Source organism: Protopterus annectens, chromosome 3.part0, assembly GCF_019279795.1.
Source record: "Protopterus annectens isolate FY-2018-M chromosome 3.part0, PAN1.0, whole genome shotgun sequence".
In the NCBI taxonomy this organism is placed as follows: Eukaryota; Metazoa; Chordata; order Ceratodontiformes; family Protopteridae; genus Protopterus; species Protopterus annectens.
Window position 1 is genome coordinate 248,115,300 of NC_056731.1, and position 25,051 is coordinate 248,140,350.

A 25,051-nucleotide genomic window follows, 5' to 3' on the forward strand; every position below is an offset into this window, starting at 1 on the left:
GGGCCAAAGATGGAGCCTTGGGGGACTCCAGCATTGATGAGTAGAAGGGGTGGAGTTTGTTACCCCATTTGGTGGCTTGTTGCTGGTTAGAGAGATAGCTACGAAACTCTGTTAGGGACGTTGTACTTAGATTGTATGAGACAAGCTTGTTGAGAAGTATTTGATGCGATACTGTGTCAAAAGCTTTGGACATATCAAGGAGAAGGTTGCTAAGATGGAATTGGCCTTTATTTTTGAGGAGATTTACAGTGTTTGTGGAGCTTATAAGAGCAGTATTAGTACTATGTTTGGGTCGGAATCCATACTGAATATTGGATAATAGGTTGTTCTGAAGGAAGTGGTCAAGGATTTGTTGATGCTTGCATTTTTCTAAGATTTTGGCTAATGGTGAGAGAATGGCGATTGTTCTATAGTTAGAAAGGCCAGTGGAGGAGCTACCTTTGTGAAGGGGTATGAAATGAGATATTTTCCAGAGGTGAGGTATGTACTGTTCAGAGATGGAGTGGTTGATTAGAATAGATATGGGGAAGGAGATGGTTGCAGTGGCAAGTTTTAGAAATTAATTGGGCAGCTGATCAGCTGCAAGAGTATAGGGCTTTAATTTACTTAGGAGTTTTTTAGATCACTAGTATGGATTGGCATAAGAGAGAAAGGGTTAGAGTTACATTCAGTGGGGATGGGTATAGATAGTGGTGTGTTTGCAGTGTTGTTTAGCAAGGAAGTTTGAGTTAATAAAGTGGGTATTGAATTGTGTAGCTATACACTCTGTTGTGCTGCTGGTTGATGGTGCAGGGGTAATGAGTTTTCCTGGGTTTAGGAGGTGGTTCATGGCTTGCCAAAATTTCTGAGGATTGTTTTGGTGTTTTTGTTCAGATTTTTGGAAGTACATTTTTGTCTTTTTTTAATTTGTTTTTTAGCTTGATTTCTTAGTTGATAGGTTAAATTTCTGTTATTATGGTAAAGAGTCCAGGCTCTATCCCTTTGTTTAAGTAGAAGTTTAGTCTCTTTAGTTAACCATGGTACTTGCTTGGATTTGGTATGGATTTTTCTAATGGTAGCTAAGTTATTAAGTATTTCAAGGAATGCCTTATTAAATACTGTACAGTGAGGCCTAATTGAAGGAATTTTAATGGTGACTAGTCATATTGCTGTAGAAGTGAATTAAATATAGAGGGGGAGAAGTTTTCTGTGTTGTGGATGTGTTTGAATGAGATGTTATTAACTGTATATATTTGTTTCCTGAGAAGAAAAGTTGGAGAGTGGTCGCTAAGGATATCTGGAAGGCAGCTGGCTTCATAACCTATATTGGGCTTATTTATCAGAATCCAGTCTAGTATAGATTGCTTATTGGAATGTTTATCCATGTGAGTGGGAAAGTTAATGTTTGACAGAAGTTGAATAAGTTTATAAAGGTGGTAGGATTTTTGGAGGAACAGGTAAGCCAATCTAAGTTAAACTCTCCTAGTATTATTGTTTCTTGGGTAAAGCTGGTAGAAGCCCAGCAGAGAATGTTTTATATGCTAGGTAGTTTGTTAGCGGGGGAAGGCAGATAGCAATGATAATTATAGACTTATGGGAGTTGATTTCTAGATGTGTAGTTAATATTTCAGAGTTGGGGTGATCTGGTGGGGTGGAATTTAGTTATTCTAGCTTGAGTGAGTCTTTAAACATGATGGCAATACCACCACCCTGTTTGGATAACCTATCTAATCTAAATATGCTATAACCATTGAGAAGTATTTCCTTATTTTTTATATGGGGCTTTAAAAAGGTTTCAGTTATCATGACTATGTCTGGGGAGTACAAGGAAGTACATGGAATTCATGAACTTTGTTTATAATGCTTCTAAGATTGAAACTGGTTATGGATAGATCAGAGTTGCATCTTTTTGGAGGTGGATAGTGGAGAGAGGAATTGGAGGGGATTAGATTAGTTGGGTGAGGTGTGGAGTAGGGTGAGGTTTGGATGGGTGTGTCTAGGTTGGGGTGGATGTCAGCTTGGAGTTTAATTTGGGTGAGGAAGTGGAGGAGAAGGAGCCTTAGTTTGGATAACAGTCTGTGATTTTTGTATAGGCTGCATACAGAGGTATGGGTGTGAATATGTCTAAAAGTAAACAGTGCTTTGGAGGTATTGAAAAGGTAAGGGGAGATGTGAATTGTTAAGATGAAGTGATGAAGGTTCTGCTTATAAGGCATAGTTAGAATGTAGTAGTATGTAATGTGGTGTGAATAATAAAAAGTGGTATGTTAAGCTAGACCAAGAAGACATAGAAAGAGGGTTATTGTTGTGATAGATTTTAAGTTAGCTATAGTTGGCATAATAAGTAGTTGTGTGAGTGTGTAGATGAGAAGAGAGGACTATGTGTTGAGCAGATGTTTGACAGATGGAGAGAGGTGAGGTAGGTAAGGGGTGTGGTTTGGATAGCTGTAAATGTAAGGAGGGAGGGGGTGTGTGGGATTGGAGGTAGGGTAGAGGAGTGGAGTGAGCCCGAGAATAGCGAGGGCAAATGGAGTGGGCTGAATCACAAGGTGGCATGTTACCAGAGACAGTCAGTTGATGTAAGGAAGGCAGGTCAGTACAATAGAAAGACTGCAAACAGTTAAGTATAAAGCTAAGCTCCAAGACAGTTTGTCTAAATAAAATTGAAAAAGAGGGGTAATATCTGAAGAGAAAGTTAGAGGATACAGAGGTTAGAGAAGCCTGTGGAAGTTGGAGTTGTAGAAAAGAGGCTTTATATACTAATTTGCAGTCAGATGCCAGGAGTAGGGGGGTAATGGATGTTTGGGTTAACTTAGCAGAAGTTAGTGATTTACCAGTAGAAGGATTAAGATCTGTAGTCACTAGAAGGGAGTGGGAATGGGGGAGGCAAGAGGGACCCAGTAGTGTCCAACACATGGGAGCTAGTCTTAATCTTGTGCTTAAAGTATAAGAGTAGACCTACACTATTTACTTTTTTTAAAATGATGTCTGTTCAGCTGTAGGACAGGAGATATCTAGAGAGAGATGCATTCCGGGCAGAGTGTCTTAGTGGTTGGGAGGCTGAAGGATTAAACTGAAATGGGGCTAAAAGCTAAGGAGAAAGAAAAATAGGTTAGAAGGTCAGCAGGCAGTAGGTAGTGAAATTCAAGCAAAAAGAAAAACAGAACAGCATGTGTCAAACACTGTTACATAAATGCAGGTCAACACTAAAGAAATTGGCGGCAAAAGAACCAATAATAAGCATCAGCGGCACAGTTCTGGTCAGTAGCTCAACACTGTACACACTCTCATTGCTACAATCAGTTATGACTATGAGCAGAGAGTGCTGGTAGGGACTTCAGATGTTCTGATTACAGTTCATACAACACCGTGAGACTAGCAGGCTGTAAACCGCATATTATAGGTACAAGTACATTAGAGAATACTAGCAAACAGTGACAGCAAGCCTTTTCATATAAAAACACATTGGGGAGAAATGTACTTACATAGATATAAAAAGGGTTAACTGGCTTGTAAGCATAGGATGTAGCTTCATACAAAGGAGTTATCGTGACTGCAGTTATCAAAAAAAATGAGAGAGGTAAGCCGATACAGGGAATCACTCAGATTTTTCAGCCTCCTCCAAATTTTCCAAGATGTTTTCATCTGCCTCATCTAATTTTGCCAAGAAACAAAATAAACAATCTCAGCAAAATGCTAGTGAGCATTCATTTAAAAAACAATGACAGGGAGGTTCCAAAAAAGAAAGCAGGACCCCCCCCCCCAGAACAAAGGACATCAAATAAGGCAGAATGACTATATAAGGACCTTGTCACTCCCATGCACTCTGGCAGTCTCATATTCATTTCAGAAAGTCTGAATCTACATTTCTGTCTTTGGCAACAGATTGTTTAAGACAAACAGGCTCTGGGGTTGATTTAGCAAGCTTATAGATGTCAATGGGAAGAAATTCCTTCATTCCATGGGATTATTCTACATCTACCAGACCAAACCCCTCTGTTCCCTCCTATCCTACAGCACATGCTATCTCAAAGGTAATAGAAACTGTACCTAGCTTCATTTGGGAAAAGGTTTTTATTTAAGAATGTTTTTGGTTCCAAAGAAAGACAATGCATGTAGACCATTTCTTGACCTTTCTTTCGTAAACCAGTATGTGATAGTGCTTTCACTTCACAACCTGTAATGTAACCTTACATTAAAAAAGATTATCCAGCACATTCATATTTATCCAGAAATCTGACCTTTCTTAAGGTTTTGTGTGTTTGGATTACATTATCATCTCTCTGCCTTACTCTGTGGGTATCTACTGCTCCAAGAGTGTTCACAAAGTGTCTAGCTGTGGACATAACCTATTGTAGGCCACAGGGTATCGACATTTTTCCATCTTTAGACAACTTGCATATTCTTGCAGAGTCTTTTTCAAGGTATCAGGAATTTATCACTTGGGTAAAAGTTCTCTTGTGAAGGCTGAAATGCCAGAACTTTCAAAAGTCATTTTTGTACTCTGTTACATATGATTGAGTTTCTGGGGAGTCTGTTAAACAGACTCCCCAGAAACTCAATCATATGTAATGGAGAGTCTGTTAAACACCTCAGTACAGAGAGTTTTTCTTCCACCAGAAAAATAGATTTATATTTAGATCTGTTTCAGGGGTTTCCACTCGGACGTCAGTCACTGTGAGGTAATATCTCTGGATTTTATTTATTTATTTATTTTTATTTATCATTTGTTGACCGGGAAAGTCCGACTAGGTTCCACAGAGCCTGTTTTCAGCGGAGGCCCGGGGAGAAATGCTCCAGATGCATGTCTTTGGAATGTGGGAGGAAACCGGAGTACCCGGAGGAAACCCACGCGAACACAGGGAGAACATGCAAACTCCACACAGAAGGCACCCCAGCCGAGAATTGAACCGGAGAACCTCTTGCTGTGAGGTGACAATGTTAACCACTGCACCACTGTGCCGCCCCGGATTCTGCGTCTCATGGCATCTATCATTCTCATCATACCTCTGGCAAGACTCCACATGAGAGAGAGACAATGGTGTCTGAAGTCTCTTTGGGCCCAACACCATTACCCATTATCTTTTCAGATTGTAGTTCTGGGATTTGTCAGAAGAGAAATCACTTGGAGGAGACATCAGATATCCCTGAATCCATGGCTCCCTTTCTCCTCTCCTGCTCCAAAGTAGTCTGTCACCACAGACACCTCAGACTTGTGGAATAGTGTCAAGGAGGATAAAAATGCAAGGTATCAGGGACAACAAAAATATAAACACACAAATATGAAAGAGTTGCTTGTCCTTATCAAGGCACTCCACTATCTGAATTACCTCTGTCCCCAAGACCACTTCATGTTGTTACACACAATACGTCAGTGATTTAGTACATAAGCAAAGGGAACCAGATCTTACCCCCTGTGCAGACTAGCCTTGTTATCATGAGATATAGCTTTACAGCATAATCTTACTCAATAGGCATCCTACATTCTGGCAGAACAAAATTTTGTGGCAAACAAGCTGAGCAGGACAAAGGAAGGCCCTCATGAATTAAAACTAGATAAGGGGTCTTTTAAGATTTGCTCCATCTGTGGGAGGTTCCTTTTTGCCTCCTCTCTGAACAGTCATCTGACAAAATTCTGCTCCAGAACTCCATACATAAAGGCCTGGAAAACCAATGTATTTTATTTGCTTTGGATAGGAATGCTCCTATATGCCTTTTCACACTTTCCATTGACATACAGGGTACTTTGAAGATTCAGAAGGAATACCTCAAGAACATTGTGGTGACTCCCGTCTGGCCCAAGCAGCAGTGGTTCTCTCCTCTTTTGGAAATGAGCATAAGATTCTTCACATACTGGATCTGCTCACACAAAAATAGGGGTGTTTGACACATCCCAACCCCAAACAACTTCTGCTGACTACCTGGAAGATAGGGTCATAATACCTTTTAGGCACATGTTTTCTGATGACATGCAGCAGGTACTAATGGAGGCAAAAAAGTCTCCTACTAGAAAATCATATATAGGCAACTGGAAAAGGTTTTCCATTTGTTCCTGGTAATATAACCAGCATCCATTCAGGGCTAGTGTTTATATGGTTTTACAATGTTTGTGTGAGTTACTTTCCTGTGCCTGTCTTACTCCTCTAAGATTCATTTGGTGGCTATTTTTTTATGTCTGCCCATGAATCCCTTTCTTTCAAGAAATTCTCATGTCAAAAAGTTAAATTGTGCCCTATAGGGGCATGAGTTGTAAAGGTCAACCACTTTGGGCATCAACTGTAGTACTCAGTATCCTCTTGATAGGAGAACATGTATCACAGATTGCACACTATGGCAGGGCTAGCCACTTGTCTTAAAAATTGGCTCTAGGTGATTTGGTTGTGTTGACTAAGGTCACCACATGGGCATGAATATTTGTCAGGTAAGTGAGCTGAGGACTTGGCCTAGTTTGACCTACACCAGGGACACATGCTAACAGTGGGAAGGGTGTATGTGCCCTTACTGGCCAGTGTGTGCTTGCCATAAAGCCCAGCAGAACTGGGCCAGTAAGCCACTTAAAGGCTGTTGTCCAGTTGAGTTGCCCAGCTTGGGTTACCTAGAATAGCTGTGTTGAGTGAAAGCTGGATGTAAAACCAATCAACCTGCTAAACATGAACTTAAGGATTACTACACTCAGTGCAGGTTCATTGACAAGACGCAGCTTGGAAGTGGATGACATGATGGTAAGGAGGAGGCTGGACATCCTGTGTATCCAGGAGGCAAGATGGAAGGGCAGTACAGCAAAGCCACTTGACTTGGGATCCAGAGTCTACTACTTAGCAGGAGGAAAAACTAGAATTGGTATGGGAATTGTGGTGAAGAAGAGGCTTCAGAAGGCAATGAGGGCTATCATCAGAATTAGTAATAGACTTATGGCATTCAGACTGCATTGTAAGGATTGGACACCATTCATAATCTCAGCCTATGCCCACAGCAAGGTTGTGATAGCAAAGGAAAGAGTGCATTCAGACAGTAGTTCCAGGATCTTCTGGATAAAGCAGGACAGCATGAACCAGTGTTAATAGTGGGTGACCTGAATGCATGTACCAGGACAGGCAGACAGAGCAGGATATGAGGATGGTCTGGGTGCACATTGGTAGGACAACAGGAATAAAGAAGGAGAGGCCATTCTAGATTTCTGCCTGGCAAATGGCTTGATGGTGGCCGATATATGGTTCAGCAAGGGAGACGGTTACAAGATTGCATGCAAGAGTAGCCAACATGCAACATGGGCAGACTTCCTCCTAGTAAGGAAAGGGCACAGGGATAGTATCAATGATTGCAAAATTATCCCCATTGAAATAGTTGGCCCATAGCTTAAACCACTGGTTGCCACAATCAACTGCAGTCAGTGGTCAGAGAAGGCTCTAAGGTCAACAGAGACTAGGCTGAAGATGTGGAAGTTGACTGGAGAGAAAGCACAGGAGTTAAAGGAATTATTCAGGGCTCTAGCATCTCAGGAAGAGGAGGAAATAGGTGGAGTGGAGGAAGAATGGCAGCACCTGAAAACAGCATGTAGTGAGGACTACAGAACAGATATGTGGTCGAGCCAGAAATGGAAATAATGTACATAAGGAAAGCTGGTGGTGGAATGCAGAAGTTCAGGAAGACATCAAAAGAAAGAAAGAGTGCAGGAAAAACTGGGAAATAGAAAATACAGACCAGATTAAGAATGAATATTATTTGGCTAACAAAGTATCTAAGAGAGGAGTTGCAGTAGCAAGGAACAAGGAAACAGCGGCACTCTACCAACTTCTGGAAAGTGACTGGACAGTACAAAAAACTCAATCAGTTTGCAAGGCAAAGACAGAAAGATAAGGGAGACAGACACCCTTTGTAAGGAAGGCCAGCAACAACCTGCTTACAAGTCCACAGAACATCAAAGGTAGATAGGAGTATTTCCAGCAGCTTTGGAATTAAGAAAACCCAACAGAAGCTATACTGCCCCAGACACAGCCTACAATGAAATAAGAGGAAAAGCCCACCCTAGAAGAAGTAAAAACAGTACTAAGGAAAACAAAGCCAGGGAAAGCAGCAGACTTAGATGAGTCCTTAGCAGAAATGATCAAAATGTTGGGTGAGATAGGGGAGAAATGTCTTCTAAAGGTACTCAAAGCAGCACAGAGAGAAAGGCATATCCCATATGATTGGAAAATAAGCATACTAGTGCTAGTGTACAAAAACAAAGGGGACAATCACAATTGTGAGCAGTATGGAGGTATCATACTCCTCTCACAATGCGTGAAAGTTATGGAGAGGGTGATTGATAAGCAAATATGCATAGTAGTAGAAAGTGGGATGGGAGATGAGCAGTTCAGATTCAGAGCTGGATGCACCACAGCTGACCTGATATTTTCAGTGAGACAGACAGTTGTGAAGAAGCTAGAGATAAGGAAAGAGTCTAGCTGGACATTCCTAGACTTAGAGAACACATATGACAAGCTCCGAAAAAAGCTGATTTGGGCATTCCTGCAGTGGTTTGCAGGCCTAATGCACAACCTTCAGCGAAGTAACACCCATTCACGCATGTCGACACACAGAAGACGCTCTAACTGAGAATTGAACGTGCAACGTCTAATTGTGAGGCGACAATGCTACCGCAGCACCACCACCACCTGCAGTCAGTATTACTGTTTGATTGAGTCTATTTGTTACTGTTTTCTTTAATGTGGCAAAAATTAGGAGATATCGGGCTTTTCTCCCTCTGGATGTGCACTAGGCTTTCCTGATGTTGGTGCACCTGTATAGGAAGATGGACTAGCTTTTTGTGTCCTTCTCACCAAGAAGGGTGGGGCTTAGAGTTGTCAAGCAAATGCTTTCTAAGTAGACTACTAATTGTATTATCTTTGATTGTGACTGACAAACCACTTACTTAAAAATGCCACTGTGAGAAGTTACTCTACAAGTGGTGTGTCTACTTCCAGTGTGAGATACAAGAAAGTCTCATTTGCAGACATCTGCACAGTAGCCACTTGGTCTTCAGTGCATGGCTTCAGAAAGTATTGTCTCAGCATCATCTTTAGAAGTCAGGCTTCCTTTGGTATGTCTGTATTTCAGGTCTCAGCCCTCTGAAACATACCTGGATTATTCTGTGGCTACTTCCACCATGGTGTCTTACTACTGGGAGCTCTCAGACATAGGACCTGTTAGGAGGGGTCCTAGTTGTCAAGCATAATTGATACATTCTTATTGCATCATTTGATCTATGAGGGGGCCTTCTGTATTGAGTGTCTGGTACCATTCTCTTATTCCCCAGTGCATGGGTGGCTCCTACACTCCGCCTTTTCTTTTAGAGTTTGTCGTAATTTGGACAAGTATATACTAGTTGATTCTTTTTTAGCAGTGTGGGTGCCAGATCATTTATTATTATTTCTTGATTTGCAGGAAGTGTGTTTGCTGTTGGCTGGTGGTGAACTTGGGTATTCATGGGCTAGGTGATTGCTTATGTAGTTGTCATGTAACAATATAGCAAGTGTTGACACTTGAGTATTTATGCTGTGAGTGGGGGAGCTTCCTCAAAATTTTCCAGGACTGCAGTTGTTTGAGAGGATAAACCCAACCACAGGACTCATCAAGGAGAGTAGTTTCATAAATAGATTCATAGGTACTTGCTAGGCTGTTGATCTGTAAGGATTTTTAAAACAACCATACATTTCCATTAAGTTTTTAGTCCTTATATTTTAAGTACGAATAATCCAGACAAGTAGAACATTTGCATGTTGCTTCTATCCATGAGGGTGCAAAACCAGAGGTGAATTTGCAGTTGTTCATCCATTCATCCAGATTGCATTTGAATAGTTAGAAAAGTACTGTATTTTACGTGGAGAGGAAGGTGATTCCGAAGAAGTGGAATTTTCTGTGATACATTTCTATCCTCCAGTATGTTAGATATATTATCACAGAGAACACCACTTCTTCGGAATTGTCTTCCATCACCAAGAATTTCTTTAAACAAAACGCAGTAGTAAACATGTTTGCAGATAAGAAATAACCCCTTTATTCCCTCACACTCCTAATACTATGGCATAGCACAAATATGACAGTCATTGCCATGTAATGGTATCTATTCCCTATTCGCTGTGGTTAAGCTATCTCTAAAAACAGTATATTTGACAGCCAGCAGTACGTGCAGCAATCATCTTTGATGATTGAGAATTCATTGATCAGTGCAACAATGAAGTGTTTTCTTTCTCCAGATCTAATGTTTCAGCAACTTGCACTAATGAACATATCATGGAGCTTACTGCACTTCTTTTGCTGCAACTACTGTAAAATGCTATGTTGCCCTGTAGGTTTTAAAAGTATGTAAAATAAGAACATGTTTCCTTGTATGGTCAATGGGAAAGTTAAAAGAAGCATGAAGGAGTTAGCTGACTGTTACTAAAAGCACATCCTATTACTCATGGCAAGAAAGAATATAGCTGGAGCATTACTATTCTGTACAGTCTCTGCCATGGGAGATCTAAACAAAATATAACTAGTCTAATGTCACAGCATACAAAGAAGAAACAATGCAGCTAGCTACTAGTCTTTCAAAAGCTACCTTGCAAAAACTTTGCCCCAATCTCACATCAATTCCAAACTGATATAACTGTCCCAGCAAGACAACTATATTCTTCAACCTTCTAATAACCATAAACAAAGCCAGTTTTGTTCAAGTTTATATCTTACTGAACAATTGAGAATGTTACTGAATGGCTTGAAATGAATCCAGGATTGCACAGCCTTTAAATACCAATGCAGTTTTTTTCTCTTCAATAAAATAACATGTACAGACTAATGCATTAACACTTATTTATCTTAGTTTTCTATTTTCTATTTCTGCATAACTGCAAACTAAGCAAGATCCACAAATCTGCACAGCTAAAAGTAAATTTAAAGTAATTCACATCATTTATCACTTATTTATTTATTTATTTATTTGGCATTTGTACTTGATGTGATGTGTAAAGTGTATAATCTTATCACCTGTACCCTTACACCATTTTATTATTGTAACAGATGTCTCATCTGTCCTGCACAAACGAAGTTAATCATGTGCAACTTGCTATTACACTGGGAATGCTATTATGTACTATAGCAGCAGACCTTGCTTAAACTTTATTAATGGTGTTTACATGACAATGGTTTACAACACGTTTTACTTCTAGGAAAATTTCACCTATGTGAATTTTCTTAGAAAATGAGTTGTAAGAAATCTTCTTATGTTATTTCTATAATGCACAGTTTTTAATCAGAATGAAAGTCTTCACAAAACTACTTATAGTATTTTGTTCTTTATCTAAAAGTGTACTTATCTGTACAGTCTCTGTCATGGGACCAAAACGATTAAAAGAACCAAGTTCATTAATCCTCCCTTGCACTCAACTTTAGAGGCTTTTGTTCTGATTTATGAAAAAGATTTACAGCAGATGCTCTCTAGCAAGAGGTAAGCGTATGCAGCTGTGACTGTGCTGGAGTCAAACAACACTATATGTATTAGATCAGCAGACAAGGGAGGTGCACTGGTCGTTATGGATATTAGTTTTTATATTGATTGTATACAGAAGCACCTATCTGATGAGTTATCTTATTGTCATATTGAGCAATTTAAACTAGCGTCTGTTATTGAGAAAGTACGTTTGGATTTGTATGATTTGTTAACGACTGGATTGATCACCTACAATTTTTATACCTTTTTTAGGGTTGAGAATCCAACAGTACTTGTTCTTAATGGCCTCCCCAAAATACATAAAAGTAATGTCCTGACACCTTATGAGACCTATAGTGGCGAGGCAGGGTTGGTTGACTGAGACCTTGTCAGTTTACATGGAGGATAAATTGAAACAATTTTTGAATAAAGCTCCAGCTGTGTTGAGGGGCACACAAGATTTTTTTAATGGTACTCTATGAGAGTGTTTCAACAGTAGGTGACTGTTCTGGTCTTTTGTTTGTGACGATGGATGTCACCACATTATTCACAGTTGTTCCAAATGACTATGGTCTGGAAGCTATTAGAAGTTTTTTACATAAGCATAGTGGTTATACAAACAATCATATTTTGTTGATTTGTACATTATTAGAAATTAGTTTAGAGAATAATCTTTTCATATTTAATTGTGAATTTTACCTGCCGAAACTTGGTGTAGCTATGGTGTGCCAATAGCTATACCAATATAGTGATGGCTGGGAAGAAGGTAATATGTATGCTAATAACCCATTCCTAGACTGTTTAGTATGTTATAGCAGATCTGTTGATGATGTGTTTATTTTGTGGCAAAGTACGCATGAACAACTCAATGAGTTTGTGCAAAGGCTTAATGGAAGTATGAGTTTTGTTCTATAGATTTATTTGATGTCCATGTTTATAAGTATGCCAGTGGTAAGTGTGGATCCGAATTATGTAGGAAGTTTTGTTGTAAGAACATTAAATTACATAGGATTAGTATGCATCCAAATTATATATATATACATATATATATATATATATATATATATATATATAGTACAGCGGTTAGCGTTGCCACCTCACAGCAAGAGGTTCTCCAGTTCGATTCTCGGCTGGGATGCCTTCTGTGTGGAGTCTGCATGTCCTCCCTGTGGTCGCGTGGGTTTCCTCCGGTTGCTCCGGTTTCCTCCCACATCCCAAAGACATGCAGTATGTAGACTGGACACTCTAAATTGGCCCTAGGTTTGAGTGTGTGTGCCTTCTGTGGTAGGTTGGGCGTCGGGCTAGTAACTCAACACTGTAAAACTCCACTGCCAATCATGAGCAGACAGATGATCCGCTGTGGCGACCCCAACCGGGAAAAGCCGAAAGAAGAAGAAGAATAAGAACATACTGAAAAGACAGGTTCTGCGGGCATCTAGGTTATGTATGGATGACAGTAGTCTGCAAAGTATTTTTGATAACTTCGGTACTGAGTTTTGTGAGAGATGCTGTGGTTATAAAGAAGTTAATGGTGTTGTCACAGAGGTTATAGAATTGAGGGAAACACAAGGAAGGCCCTATTTTTCTGAAAGGAAGAAGAGGACTGATACTGTTAAACATATAAGTCGTAGACAACCCAGAAAAAAACTTACGTTTTCTAACAATGTCAGTGATGTTTGTATGGTTATAAAAAGGAATTGGCCCTTTCTGCTGGTTGATGAGAGACTAAAAAAATTGTAGGGATGCAACCAAGCTTTTATTTTAAAATGCAAGGAATCTTAAGCAGAGACTTTGGTTTAAACATAATTCTTTGTGTTGAACGACCGTCATCTTCTAGGTTGGGTACCTATCCTTGCCGTAGTTGTAAGGCCTGTGATTATAGTATAGACATGCAAGTCTTTGTACATCCTACTACTAATATTAAGTATGAATTTAGATTCTGTGTTGAATGCAAAAGTAAAGATCTGGTATATCTTGCCACCTATAGGGGTTTCTCATGTTTTTATGTTGGAAAGACTAATCGTGGTCTTAAAGAAAAATTCTGGAATCTGGGTGAAATTCGAAGGAAGATTAGAACAAATGCACTGAGTAAACATATTGCGTCCAATATTAATCATACTTTTCTATTTAGAGTGGTACAGTTAACTTCTAAGAGTATTAGGAGTGGACGTATTGTTAACAAAATGGAGAACAATGAATTGAAATGGATCATCGCCCTGCAGGCAGATAGAGGCTTTGGTTTGAATGATAATATTTCACTTAAACCTTACTTGTTTTCAAGGAAGCTTAAACACTAATTAGTTGTTATGGTAACAATGATGAGTGTTTGACTTATTAATTGAGTTGCCTATTTATTGATGCAGCTTAATGTGTTTGTTAGTTGGTCTGAAGAAGTATTGTATATAAGAAAGCTCTCACTTTTATTTTATTTTATTTTGTACATTAAACGTCTTTATCAGCTGTGTTGTTTGCACGTTTTCTTTTAGAAAAAGGAAAGTACTTGGTCTGATTAAGTAAACAAAAAAAAATTGAGGCATTTATTCAACCATGTATCAGAGAATAAATAGGCAAATACATATTAGAGAGACAGAGTGGACAACATTATGCTGTAGTGTCTGATTTAAACTCTTTATAGGATTTTACAGAAACAAACTGATAATTACAGCTGAAATAAACATTTGCAAGATGATTAAGGCAGCTGCATTCTAGTCATAACCAAGAATTTGCTAAAGAATACCAGTATGGATGACTGTAAGTATGGGTGTAGAAAATATGCAAGCTGGGACAGATGTACAGGAGAAAATTAGCAAAGGAACCAAGAGAAAGGTAGTAGAGCGGGATGAGCCAAGCAGAAATTTGGATTGCAGGTTAGAGTCTGCCTTTCCTATTTGGGATTGATATCAGACTATAGGTAAAGAGAAAGGGGTGGTGGATTGTTAAATGAAAGACCAGCTCTGGTATTGTTTTTAGCTGAGCCTAGAACAGCAGTTGCTCTTAAAAAAATATAAATATTAGGGCATATAAAATATTGCATAACTGTAAGAATGAATTAGAGGAGGTTAGTAGAGATTGAGAAGAGAGAATGGAAAGACACTATACAAAGGAATAATGGGAGTACATCTGTAAGGCTGTGAAGTATGTGACAACGTCCAGAAGGTTTAGGATTTTTGCTTGGAAGTTTTTACATAAGTATTTTATACCCCAAGCAGACTTCAGATACTTTTTTTTCTCAGATTGATAGCAATTGCTGGAGTTGTGATAGAAAAGAGAGGTAATTAAGAAAATGTTTTTTGGGGAATGTAATGGATTGGCAGATTTCAAGAATTCCCTACAGAGTAATTTGGCAGAAATTTTAGGGCAACAAATGGTTGTAGATAAAGAAATTATTCTTTTGAATTGGGATATAGGATCTGAATTACCCAGACATAGTAAGGCCTTATTAAGTTTAATGCGGTTTCCTTCCAAAAAAAAACAATTGCTTTTAAAGGGCAATCCAGTTTTAGGCTGACCTTGACTAAAATACTGGACATAGTAAAAGAGATAAAAGAACAAGAGGCAGGATCTTAAGTGGAAGGCGCAGATTACATAGAAATATATGGAATTTGTGGCAAAAATATATACCAAATAGTTTTCAGGTAGAAAGAAAACGTGTCCTGCATGAAAATAAAAGAAATGTAATTGTTTTTTCCTTTTCTTTTCTATTACTGTACTTGCAGACTATAGAACTTTTGAAAAATGTCATGTTTAATAAAGATGTATAAAAATAAAAATAACAATTGAAAGTTAACAAGAAAACTATGTCAATACTGAGAAGGATTGGGAAGAGAGATTGGGTAAGCAATTCACAAAGAACCAGTGGGGGATATATGTATGTCTCCCATATATGCAACAGTCTACAAGATTTAGGATATTTGCTTGGAAGTGCTTACATAGATATTTTTATACCCAAGTAGACAGCAATAAATTTTTCCTCAGGTAGACAGATGTTGGAGGTGTGATGGGGAAGAAAGAGGCAACTGGGAACATATTTTCTGGGAGTGTAATGAGTTGGCTGACTTTAAAGATTCCTTGCAGACTGCTCTGTCAGAGATACTGTGTGAGCAATTTTGGTGTAACTAAGGAAGTTATTTTTTGAGCCATGATACAGAATCAGAATTGTGTAGAGATAGTAAGGCCAGGATGAGTCTAATTATGGTGGCTGCCATAAGAAAACAGCTACTAGAAAGTGGAAATCAAAGTCTAAACCAACTTTACTAGAAGTAGTGAATATAGTAACAGAAAAAAAACAAGTCTGGAATTGGGTCCTTTAGAAAAAGATAGGAGCAAATTATATAGGAAAAAAAGAGGAAATGTGGGAACAGTACATGCAGAGGAGGAACAAGGTTTAAAAGAAGCAGGATTTGAATGAGCTGTGTAATTTTGACTGACAGTGACTGGATAGATTGTAAGTGATGTATAATGTTTGCAACTACAGTTATGTCAACATGATTTGCAATGTATAATGTTTGCAACTAAAATTATGTCAATATGTTTTTTTCTTCATTTACATAATGTATGATTGCCTATGTCATATGTGATAATTTAACAAAGATGTTTCTTGTTTAAAAAAAAAACTGAAACACAGATGTTACATATTAATCTGATGTCATTTTCATTCTTCCTCGACCTGTGGGTTTCAGATCCAACTCGGTCACTTTCAAAAGCTTAGACTCCGAAACTTGAGCTCCACCACTACCCATAATGCCTCACCCCCCCCCCCCAGGTTACCACAGATGTTGTCTGTCTCTCTTAGGAGAAGCATCACGGTCGGCTGACTCAAACTCCTTGTGAGAAGTTTTTTTTTCAGTATTCAGGTAAGTTGCTTTAGTTTTGGTGTAGCTTCCTTTACACTCTGCTCTACCCTACCTCCTAACTGTGTTTCTGCCTATAATGTACACACACACACACACACACACACACACAAAAACACACACACACATATATATATATATATATATAAAAGTCTTAGTTTTAGTAGTTATGCGTCCGCTGGAGTTTTCTTGGCTCAAATTTTTTTCCCCTTTTTTCTCCCTCCTCTTTTCTTCTTCCTTCACTAGTGTTATCGTATGTCTGAGAAACCTTTAGATTTCAAAAAATGCACTTCCTGTTGGCTCAAGATTCCCTTATCTGATGCTCACAGGAAGTGCATATATTGTCTCGTCCCTGCTCACCACGAAGTCTCCTGCTCCATGTGCATGGGGGTTTCATCAGAGACCACTGGCTGACAGGAGAAATAGACTTATTTTGAAGGGCCTTTTCCCTCCTTCAGCCCAGTCTGTAGGTTTTTTGTCTTCATGGGTACAACCCCCTTGTAAAATCATAGAGAAGACAGGGAATGCCGAAAACGTTCACAGGGGAAATCTGCTACGTGGTCTTCGGATGACCCTCCAGCCAAGGCTCCTAAGGCGTTGGATCCCAGACCCTCAGAGATGAGTAAGTCCACCCAGTCCTCATCTCAGCCCTGAGCTCCCTTCCCTTTGGAGCTTCCTCCTCCTACTACAGGGTCTCCTTGTAAAGAGAGAGATCTCCGAGGATTTCGTCCAGGCCACCTTCCATAGCATCTTCTGTCTGGTCTTCCCACAGACTTTTGGAATCAGAGGTGGACATATTGATGAGGTGGTTCCTTCAGACACATATCCAGATGGGGATGTTACCAGCCCTATCCCCTACCAGAACTGTGGGCAAAAAGGCACCCTTTAAACTTTTAGCTCCTTCTCCCATCTGACCTGCTGTTTGGAATCCCTTGGATCCGAATACCCCTGAGAGCTGAGGGGATGGAGCTGATAGTATATCGCACTTCGACCTTGGCACCTTCCCTGACTCGCTCGGCACCGACTGTGTCGGGACAGAGTGGCTGTCGGAGCTGAAGCCTCGACTTCAGCTCTGAGGGGTTGACCTCACCTCTGAAGTTTTCAGAGCTGTTGATTTCCCTCAGAGGTTGGCTTTTGACATCTTAGCCCTGGCTTCCCTCTTGGAGCTGAGGGCTGGAGGAGCTTGGGGATCCCTTGTCCCTGTAGTTTCAGATTCCAGAAGGATGGTATTCAACATCTCTAGCCAATTCTGCTTTAAAGGTAGTGGAGAGTGTCCTCTCCATGCCCAGGAGATCCTCAGCTCCCATTATTTTCGGATCCACTTCTCACTCCCCTTGGAGACTGTTTCTGAGACCTCATCACTGCCCCCCCCTCTGGACAGCTGCCCAGCAAACCCTACAAGTACTTTCACCTTTGGAACCCCAAGTCTTTTTTGATGTCTGTCCAGAACACCCCATGGAGGAGATTCCCCAAAAGAGTAGGTGCAAAAGGAGGCAACTGGATTTGCCAGAGGACTCCGTCACAGAAGGCACCAATTTTGAAGAAGGGGAAGGGTCCCCCAGATCTCCACCTGAGGATGTCCCCTTTGGCCACATCTTGGAAATCCTGTGGCAAAGAGAATGGGTGGTCTTCCCAAAACCCTATCCCAGAGGAAAGGGTGTTCTTGGAGGCTTTCAGGTCCAACCTTTCTGTATCCAGGGTGTCGTCCCATGCTGATGCACTTCTCATCCTGGTATCAAGCAGGGTTTGGAAGGATCTGGACACAACAGAACCTATTCCCAATCATGCAGACAAAATCCTTAGTGCTCCCCCTAACTGACCCCATTGGACTAAACGAATCCTGGTCGATGCCATGGTGGTTGCGGCACCGACCAAAAAGTATCTGGCCCAAGAAAGCTCCACTGTCTACCCCCCTAACAAGAAGTCTAGGGCCATGGACAGATTCGGCAAGAGAGTTTACACTTCATCTACCTTCACTTTACGAGCCTTAAACTACCTTTCCTATTTTGCTGGGCTGCAGACTGAGGGATTTAATAAAAGAACTCTGTAGCTCAGTCACAGAGTCCATGTCTGATGAGGAGAGGAAATCCTTCTCATCAGACTGGCCATTCTGCAGTCAAGTTCCAGTGTGTCCATGAGGTTAATCTTCCATGCAGCAGAGGGTATCTCAAGGGCAGCCGGAGACCCGCATTGCCATTAGGTGCCATGCCTCGATGCTTCTGTGTGACTTTGCAGAACCTTTCAAAGTGTCTTTCGTCAATACCCCTTTTGATGGTTTATCTTTGTTTGGACACACTGTTAGAGACACACTCGCCCGTAGTGAGAAAGATGGAAAGACCATGTCTGCCACTGGAATCCATTTTTCTACCTCCCAAAGATCCATTTCCAGGAATCAGCATGGGGGTGGCACTGTGGTTCAAGAAATCTCAGGGTCCTTTTCAGGAGTCTCAGGGAGAAAATTTCCCCAGAGACAGATGGGGAAATGATTACATTGGTAGATGCCACCCAAGCGGCAGTGGAGGTCCGCAAAATCAAAGGTCTCAGGATTCCTTCTCGGACAGGCCCTTTCAGCACTCCTGAAAGATTGCTTGGCTATCCTTCTCTGGAGGCAGTCAGGGGGTGCTTATCCTTTACTCCCAGAAGCCTGGCTAGCCATCACAGATGATTGCTGGGTGCAAAGGATCATATCTAGAGGATACTCCTTTCCTTTCTCAAAACTCCCCAAACCAAAAAATTATCTCCCGGATGTTCCACCCAGTCAGAGAGAGGCATCGGAGTTGGAGATCTTAAAGTTGCTCCAAAAAAGAGTCATCCAGAAGGTCCCATCAGATCAACTCAGATTAGGCATTTACTTGAGATTCTTTTTTGGATCTGACTTCCCTGAACAAGTCAGTAAAAACACAAAATTCAGGATGGTCACAGTCTAGTCCATTCTACCTCTTTTGAAAATGGACAACTGGATATGGTCAGTAGACCTGTAGGATGAGTGCTACCACATCAAGATGGACAAGCACTCAAGAAGATATCTGTGCTTCAGGCTGGGAGCCAGTCATTTTCAATTCAGAGCTCCTCCCTTTTGTTTCACCATAAACCCCCTTGGTCTTCACCAAATGCATGGCGGTAGTTGCAGCTCATCTCAGACTACAAGGACTCCACATATTTCCATATGTAGATGACTGGCTCCTAACCGCTCCAACAAGGCATCTACTCAGCTGAGCCAGAGACTTTCTGTTACAACTAGTTCCTACCTTGGGTATAACAATCCACATGGAAAAGTTTCAGCTACAGCCAGTTCAGAGCATAAATTTCATAGGGACTTGTTTGGATACAACCAAGACCTTGGCCATCCTTACTCCCGACAGGATTTAAAACCTAAGAATACATGTTGGGCAGATTTTTATAATCCCGATTCCTCCAGCAAAACTAGCACTCAGGGGCCTGGACTCCATGGCTGCCACCATAACTCTGTTGCCAACAGCATGTCTACACATAAGAATTCTGCAGTGGACATTAGCAATCCAGAGGTCACTACATCAGTACCCCCTCAGCTGTCACAAGTGTGCAAAGATTCTCTCCTCTGGTGGCTTCACTCCCTGGAGGTTTTTCAAGGATGCCCCTTTGTTCTTCCTCCCCCAAATGCCATGTTGACAATGGATGCCTGCCAGGTGGGGTGGGGAGGCATTTCCTGGTCAAGACAGTCCAAGGCAAGTGGACATAACAGGAGACCAACCTGCACATCATTGCCCTGAAGATGAGAGAGGTCTTTTTAGCATTGCGGGCATTTCACAGCTTCCTCCCTCAAGGGACTGTTGCGATACAGCAGACAATATGTCAGTGGTTTGATACATCAGCAAACAGGGGGGAACCATATCCTACCTCCTGTGCTGAGAAACAATGAGAGTGTGGCACTGGGCTATCTCTACGTACTGCTTTCTGACTGTGACGCACATTTCAGGGGAGTGCATCATTTTAGTGGACAGGCTCAGCAGAGTCTTACTGATGCCTCAAGAGTGATCTCTGAATCAGTCTGTGGCGAACATGACCTTCCACAAACAAGGTCAGCCTTGCTGCGATCTCTTCACATCTCACCACAACAAGTGCAGCAGATTCTTTGCCTTAATCCCCCTCAGGGACAGTCACACAGGGATGCTGTGGTCCATGCTTGGCCTCCCGGATTACTTTATGCCTTTCCTCCTCTGCCCTTGATCCTCAAGTTTCTTCAGAAAGCTTCTAGGTTGAAGAGCAAAGTGATTCTCATTGCCCCCTCTTGGCCTCGGCAAATCTGGTTCACATTCCTTTGGTTTCATCTGATTTGCCCTCCATGGATGCTTGAACCACATCCAGATCTGCTATCCCATCCATCAGGGCAAATTTACCCCGATCTCCCAGGTCTGAAACTAACCGCATGGTTTCTCCAATTCCAATGATGGCTAGATCTGCCAGGATTTCATCCCCAGTTTGAAGCATTCTAATCTCTTCCCACAAATCTTTGATTAGAAGAATTTACAAAAGCGAATGGAAAAGATTTTCTGTTTGGTCTCAACAGCAGAAATTAGATCCTGTTCCAGCAGTGCTAGATTTCCTTGCTTATATTTTTAATGAGGGGGACAGTCATTCCACTATAAAAGTACAATTGGCAGCCATTTCAGATTATCATATCAGAGAAAATGCCTCCTCTTTGGCCTCATCAAAATTGTGCAAGGCCTTTCTTAGAGGTACTATCCTTTTGTCAAAGATCCAACACCTCCTTGGGATCTAACTATGATTTTACAGGCTCTAGTTCACCCTTCTTTTGAATCATCAGCCAAAGTAGATTTGAAATTCTTATTATGAAAGACTACTTTTCTAGTTGTTATCAGTTCTGCAAGAACGGTATCTGAATTGCAAGCTCTGTCCTCTAAATACCCTTATTTAATTTTTCATAAAGACATAGTGGCATTATGTACTAATCCATCCTTTCCACCCAAAGTTGCGACTGAGAACAATATAAACCAATCTATCAGCTTACAAGTGTTCTATCTGTGTTGACCTTTTCATTATTCCTCATTCTTCCCTCCCTCCTTCCCCCTGTTTCTCTACAGAATAACCTGATAGATATGCTTGTAGGAACCTCTGTTCCTTGTCGACCTCCTATTCTTTCTCTGTTCTTTTTTGGTAACTTTCAGAATTGATGTACATTGCATATATTATGGTATAATTGGCAAATATGGTAGCAGCGAACTTGATCTGAGGTAACAAGGGGGGAGTGAGGCATTATGGGTAGGGGAGGAGCACGAGTTTCGGACCCTAAGCTTTTGAAAGCAGCAAAATCAGAAAAACCCACAGGTTGAGGAATAATGAAAAGGACGACACAGATGGAGCATTATGGTAAGTGCATAACTTCTTTCCATTTTATTTAATAATAGTAACCATGTTAAGTGGGTTGATCCAGTATATTGTTTCATCTATGACCCATGATATGCAAAGAAACTACAGAGTAAGAGAAGTATAAATACTTAAGCACTTGTACATGAGGACTTACAGCAGAGTTCACCAGTTGTATAAATGTGCAGATGCATCCAGCTGTGCACCATCTCTGTTTTTTTTTTTTTTTTTTTTTTTTTTTTTTTACAGGACTTAAGAGAATTATAAAAGTGAAAGAAATCCAAACCAGTTTTTAGATTAAAGCTTCAGCATTGTTTCCCCCTTCTAGGTAGTTAACATCAGCAGTTGTGTATGTCCAATTACTAATATTGTATCCTTGTTCAGTGTTGACCCTGATCTGATGTAGCTCCACCCAGTCCGTTGTTTCCCTCAGGTCCATCTTGCTTTGAAGGTGCATACCACTCTTGTTGCCACCTAAAGAAATGTCCTATGTTCATTTGCCTTAGTCAGCCTTTTCCTTTGCAAATCATTATTAAAGTTATGTAACTAAAATCTGTATTAGTGTATCCAGGCTGGGTCTATATCTCATCATTGAATCAAAATTAAGCGAATGCCTCTTCCGTGAGCATACTATTCATCAACTAACTTTTCAGCAAAAAGTTTCCTAGGGTAAACTAACAGTAATCTGCCATAGTGACTGCAGACAAAACCATAAAACACAACCCCCATTAAATATACCAACTCCTAGATCACACTACAGCAGGGAAAAAGGGCAAATTCCAGATTGTGGCCAGCCATTGGTTTGCCCTAAGAAACCTTTTTCTGAAAACTTAGTTCAATGTATAGTATGTTCGCTGAATAGATGTTCGACACAGAAGCATTCACATAATTGTGATTCAATGATGTGATATAGACCCATCCATGCTATGGACAAATGGCTAATATGGCACCTTAGAATGTGCCAAGTGGTGGCAAACAATGAAATGTATTAGTATTTGACATACAGTCTAACCCCAATAAAATTAATTCAAAGCCTGCTTAAAGGTGCATTTCTAATAAACCTGGACAGGTAGCTGCAGTATAACATAACCACAGCAGTCCCTTAGGATATCTGCACAAGAAGGTATTCCAGCTTTTTTTCCCCCTGTTAACTTCAATATGCAGTGTGGTAATGTTGTTCCTTTTTTAAATTTGTATATATGTTAGAAAATAGTGTAGTTATTATAGGAAAACCTGGTTATATGAAAGTTCAGCCTTTGTAAAGCCTAAGACCAGCATTCATCGGTGTTAACGTTTGGTTCAGTAGTTGCTCAGGCATGTTGCTTTTCAGTTGCTAGTTTTCCTTTTACATGGTGCTCATCCTGGTTTGCACTATGAGTAAAATAGAAATGCAGTTTAATTATTAAAAAAGTGTAATAATTGATATTGTATATCATATCAACTGTTCAGCTTTTTGCAGAATGTCCAGAATTTTGCCTCATACTTTTCTTCTCTTCCTCATAAAATGTGTGGTTTTCTGGCAAACTGTTGAGGGGTGAAGTCTCTAAATAAAAGAAGGCATTTCAGTTTCAGACTTCATATCATTAAGAAAGTGCATGCTAATGCAAAACCTGCTATTCTAACAACTTTATATGTTTATAAGAGCAGTAATTAAAATCTGACCCTGATTTTAAGCCTTTGTACCCCGATTATTTTTGGCTTTGTCCAGATTTCTTGTAGTAAGAAGTTGAGAGACATGCTGTGTAATGTTTTACATAAAGTAATGGGTGCTTTTACAGTAAGTAATGTTACTTTTTTTACAGTCTGAAATTAGCTACTCCAGTCGTCAGCTGATGGAATCCAAGATGAAAGAACTCATCTATATGGAATCTGATCTTACTGTAACCCCTATTATTGACAATCCTAAGGTAATACTTTAAAATAGACTTTCAAAAAAGTGTTTGTGACATTCATTATAATATGTTTTACTTCTGTTAGATCTGTAATTGGCACTTTGATTTACTCTTACAGAAATCAGATTTTATATGTTAGGTTTCTTATGACTGGGCAAATCCATATTATATTGCTAATGAACAGTTGACTGCTAGCTGATTGAGTGGGATTAAGTATTTTACATGACATCTTAAAGTGAGAACCCAAAACAAGCCACTGATATCCCCCACACACACACACACACATACAAACAACCCTTCAGACTTAAATAACCTCCATCCACTATTATAGAATCTTCTTTCGAGGACATCTTCCCCTCTGGGTCTACTTCATAACATTGAATTTCATAACATTGAGGCCAGAACATCGAAAATTCAAAACACTGAAAACCCAAAACATTGAAAACTGAGAACATTGAAAGTGTGCTTCATAACATTGAAAACTACATTGTATAAGTAAATAATATCACCTCCATCTACAACACCACCTAACTAACAAGCACACTTTCTACTACGTTTCTGCAGGGGGCAAGCCCCCCTGCACCCACCACACACCCCATAAATTCAGTATACCAACTACAAGATCACACTACAGTGTAAAAAAGTTAATTTCCTAATCTCAGTGTAGGGTGATTGTGATACAGTGAGATTAGGAAATTAACTTTTTTCCACTGTAGTGCGATCTTGGAGTTGGTATATTGAATTTACAGGGGTGTGTGGGGGACAGAGCTCCCCACATGGGGGGTCTAGGGGGAGGGCTTGCCCCCCCTGCAGAAACATAGTAGAAAATGTGTTTGTTAGCTAGGTGTTGTTATAGGTGGAGAGGATATTTACATATGCATTGAAGTTTTCAATGTTTATTTATTTTATTTATTTATTTATTTATTTGCAGTTTGTTTTGTTTACCAGGATGGTCCATTGGGCCACTAGGAGACTTTTTTCAGTGGAGTCCTGGGGAGAAAAGCTCCAAAACACAATGTTAACAAATTACAAGCATTACAGAAATAAAGAGTTACAAAATATGAGATAATTTAGAATTTTTCAAGTTACAAGTTGAAAAAGTTGGCATTTGGAGGACAATACAATTAAAAGTTTCAAGTTACAAAGTTGAAAAGTTGGCATTTGGCAGAGTAACAATTAATACGATATAATAAAAGTGTTTTTTTTTTAATAAAGTATCTAATTCCTACAGTTTCTACTAGGAGTAGTAAGACTTTGGAACTCTAAAACAGGTGTATCATCTAAAATAAACTAACTGTGAAGCAGGAAGCTATGTAGGATAGGAACAAGAGCATTCCCATAGTGAAGTTAGGTGTGAATGAAGTAGAGTTTTGAAGACCGGGAGGCTGCTAGTGGTACGGATGACAGGTGGGAGAGCATTCCAGTGACGAGTGAGAGAAAAGGATAGAAGATGCTTGCCTGGTGGGCGGATGGGTTTGTGTAGTTCAGTTAGATTTTGGAATCTGGATCTTAGGTGT

General features: G+C 40.2%; 1 protein-coding gene across 1 annotated transcript in view; it reads left to right on the forward strand.

The window, feature by feature from the left end:
• ULK4 (unc-51 like kinase 4) overlaps positions 1-25,051 on the forward strand; it is a 4,087,308-nt gene that overhangs the window by 766,025 nt on the left and 3,296,232 nt on the right. Inside the window, exon 13 of the mRNA XM_044064733.1 lies at positions 23,445-23,549. Within this exon, the coding sequence (XP_043920668.1) occupies positions 23,445-23,549 (105 nt within the window). The remainder of the gene's footprint in view (positions 1-23,444; positions 23,550-25,051) is intronic.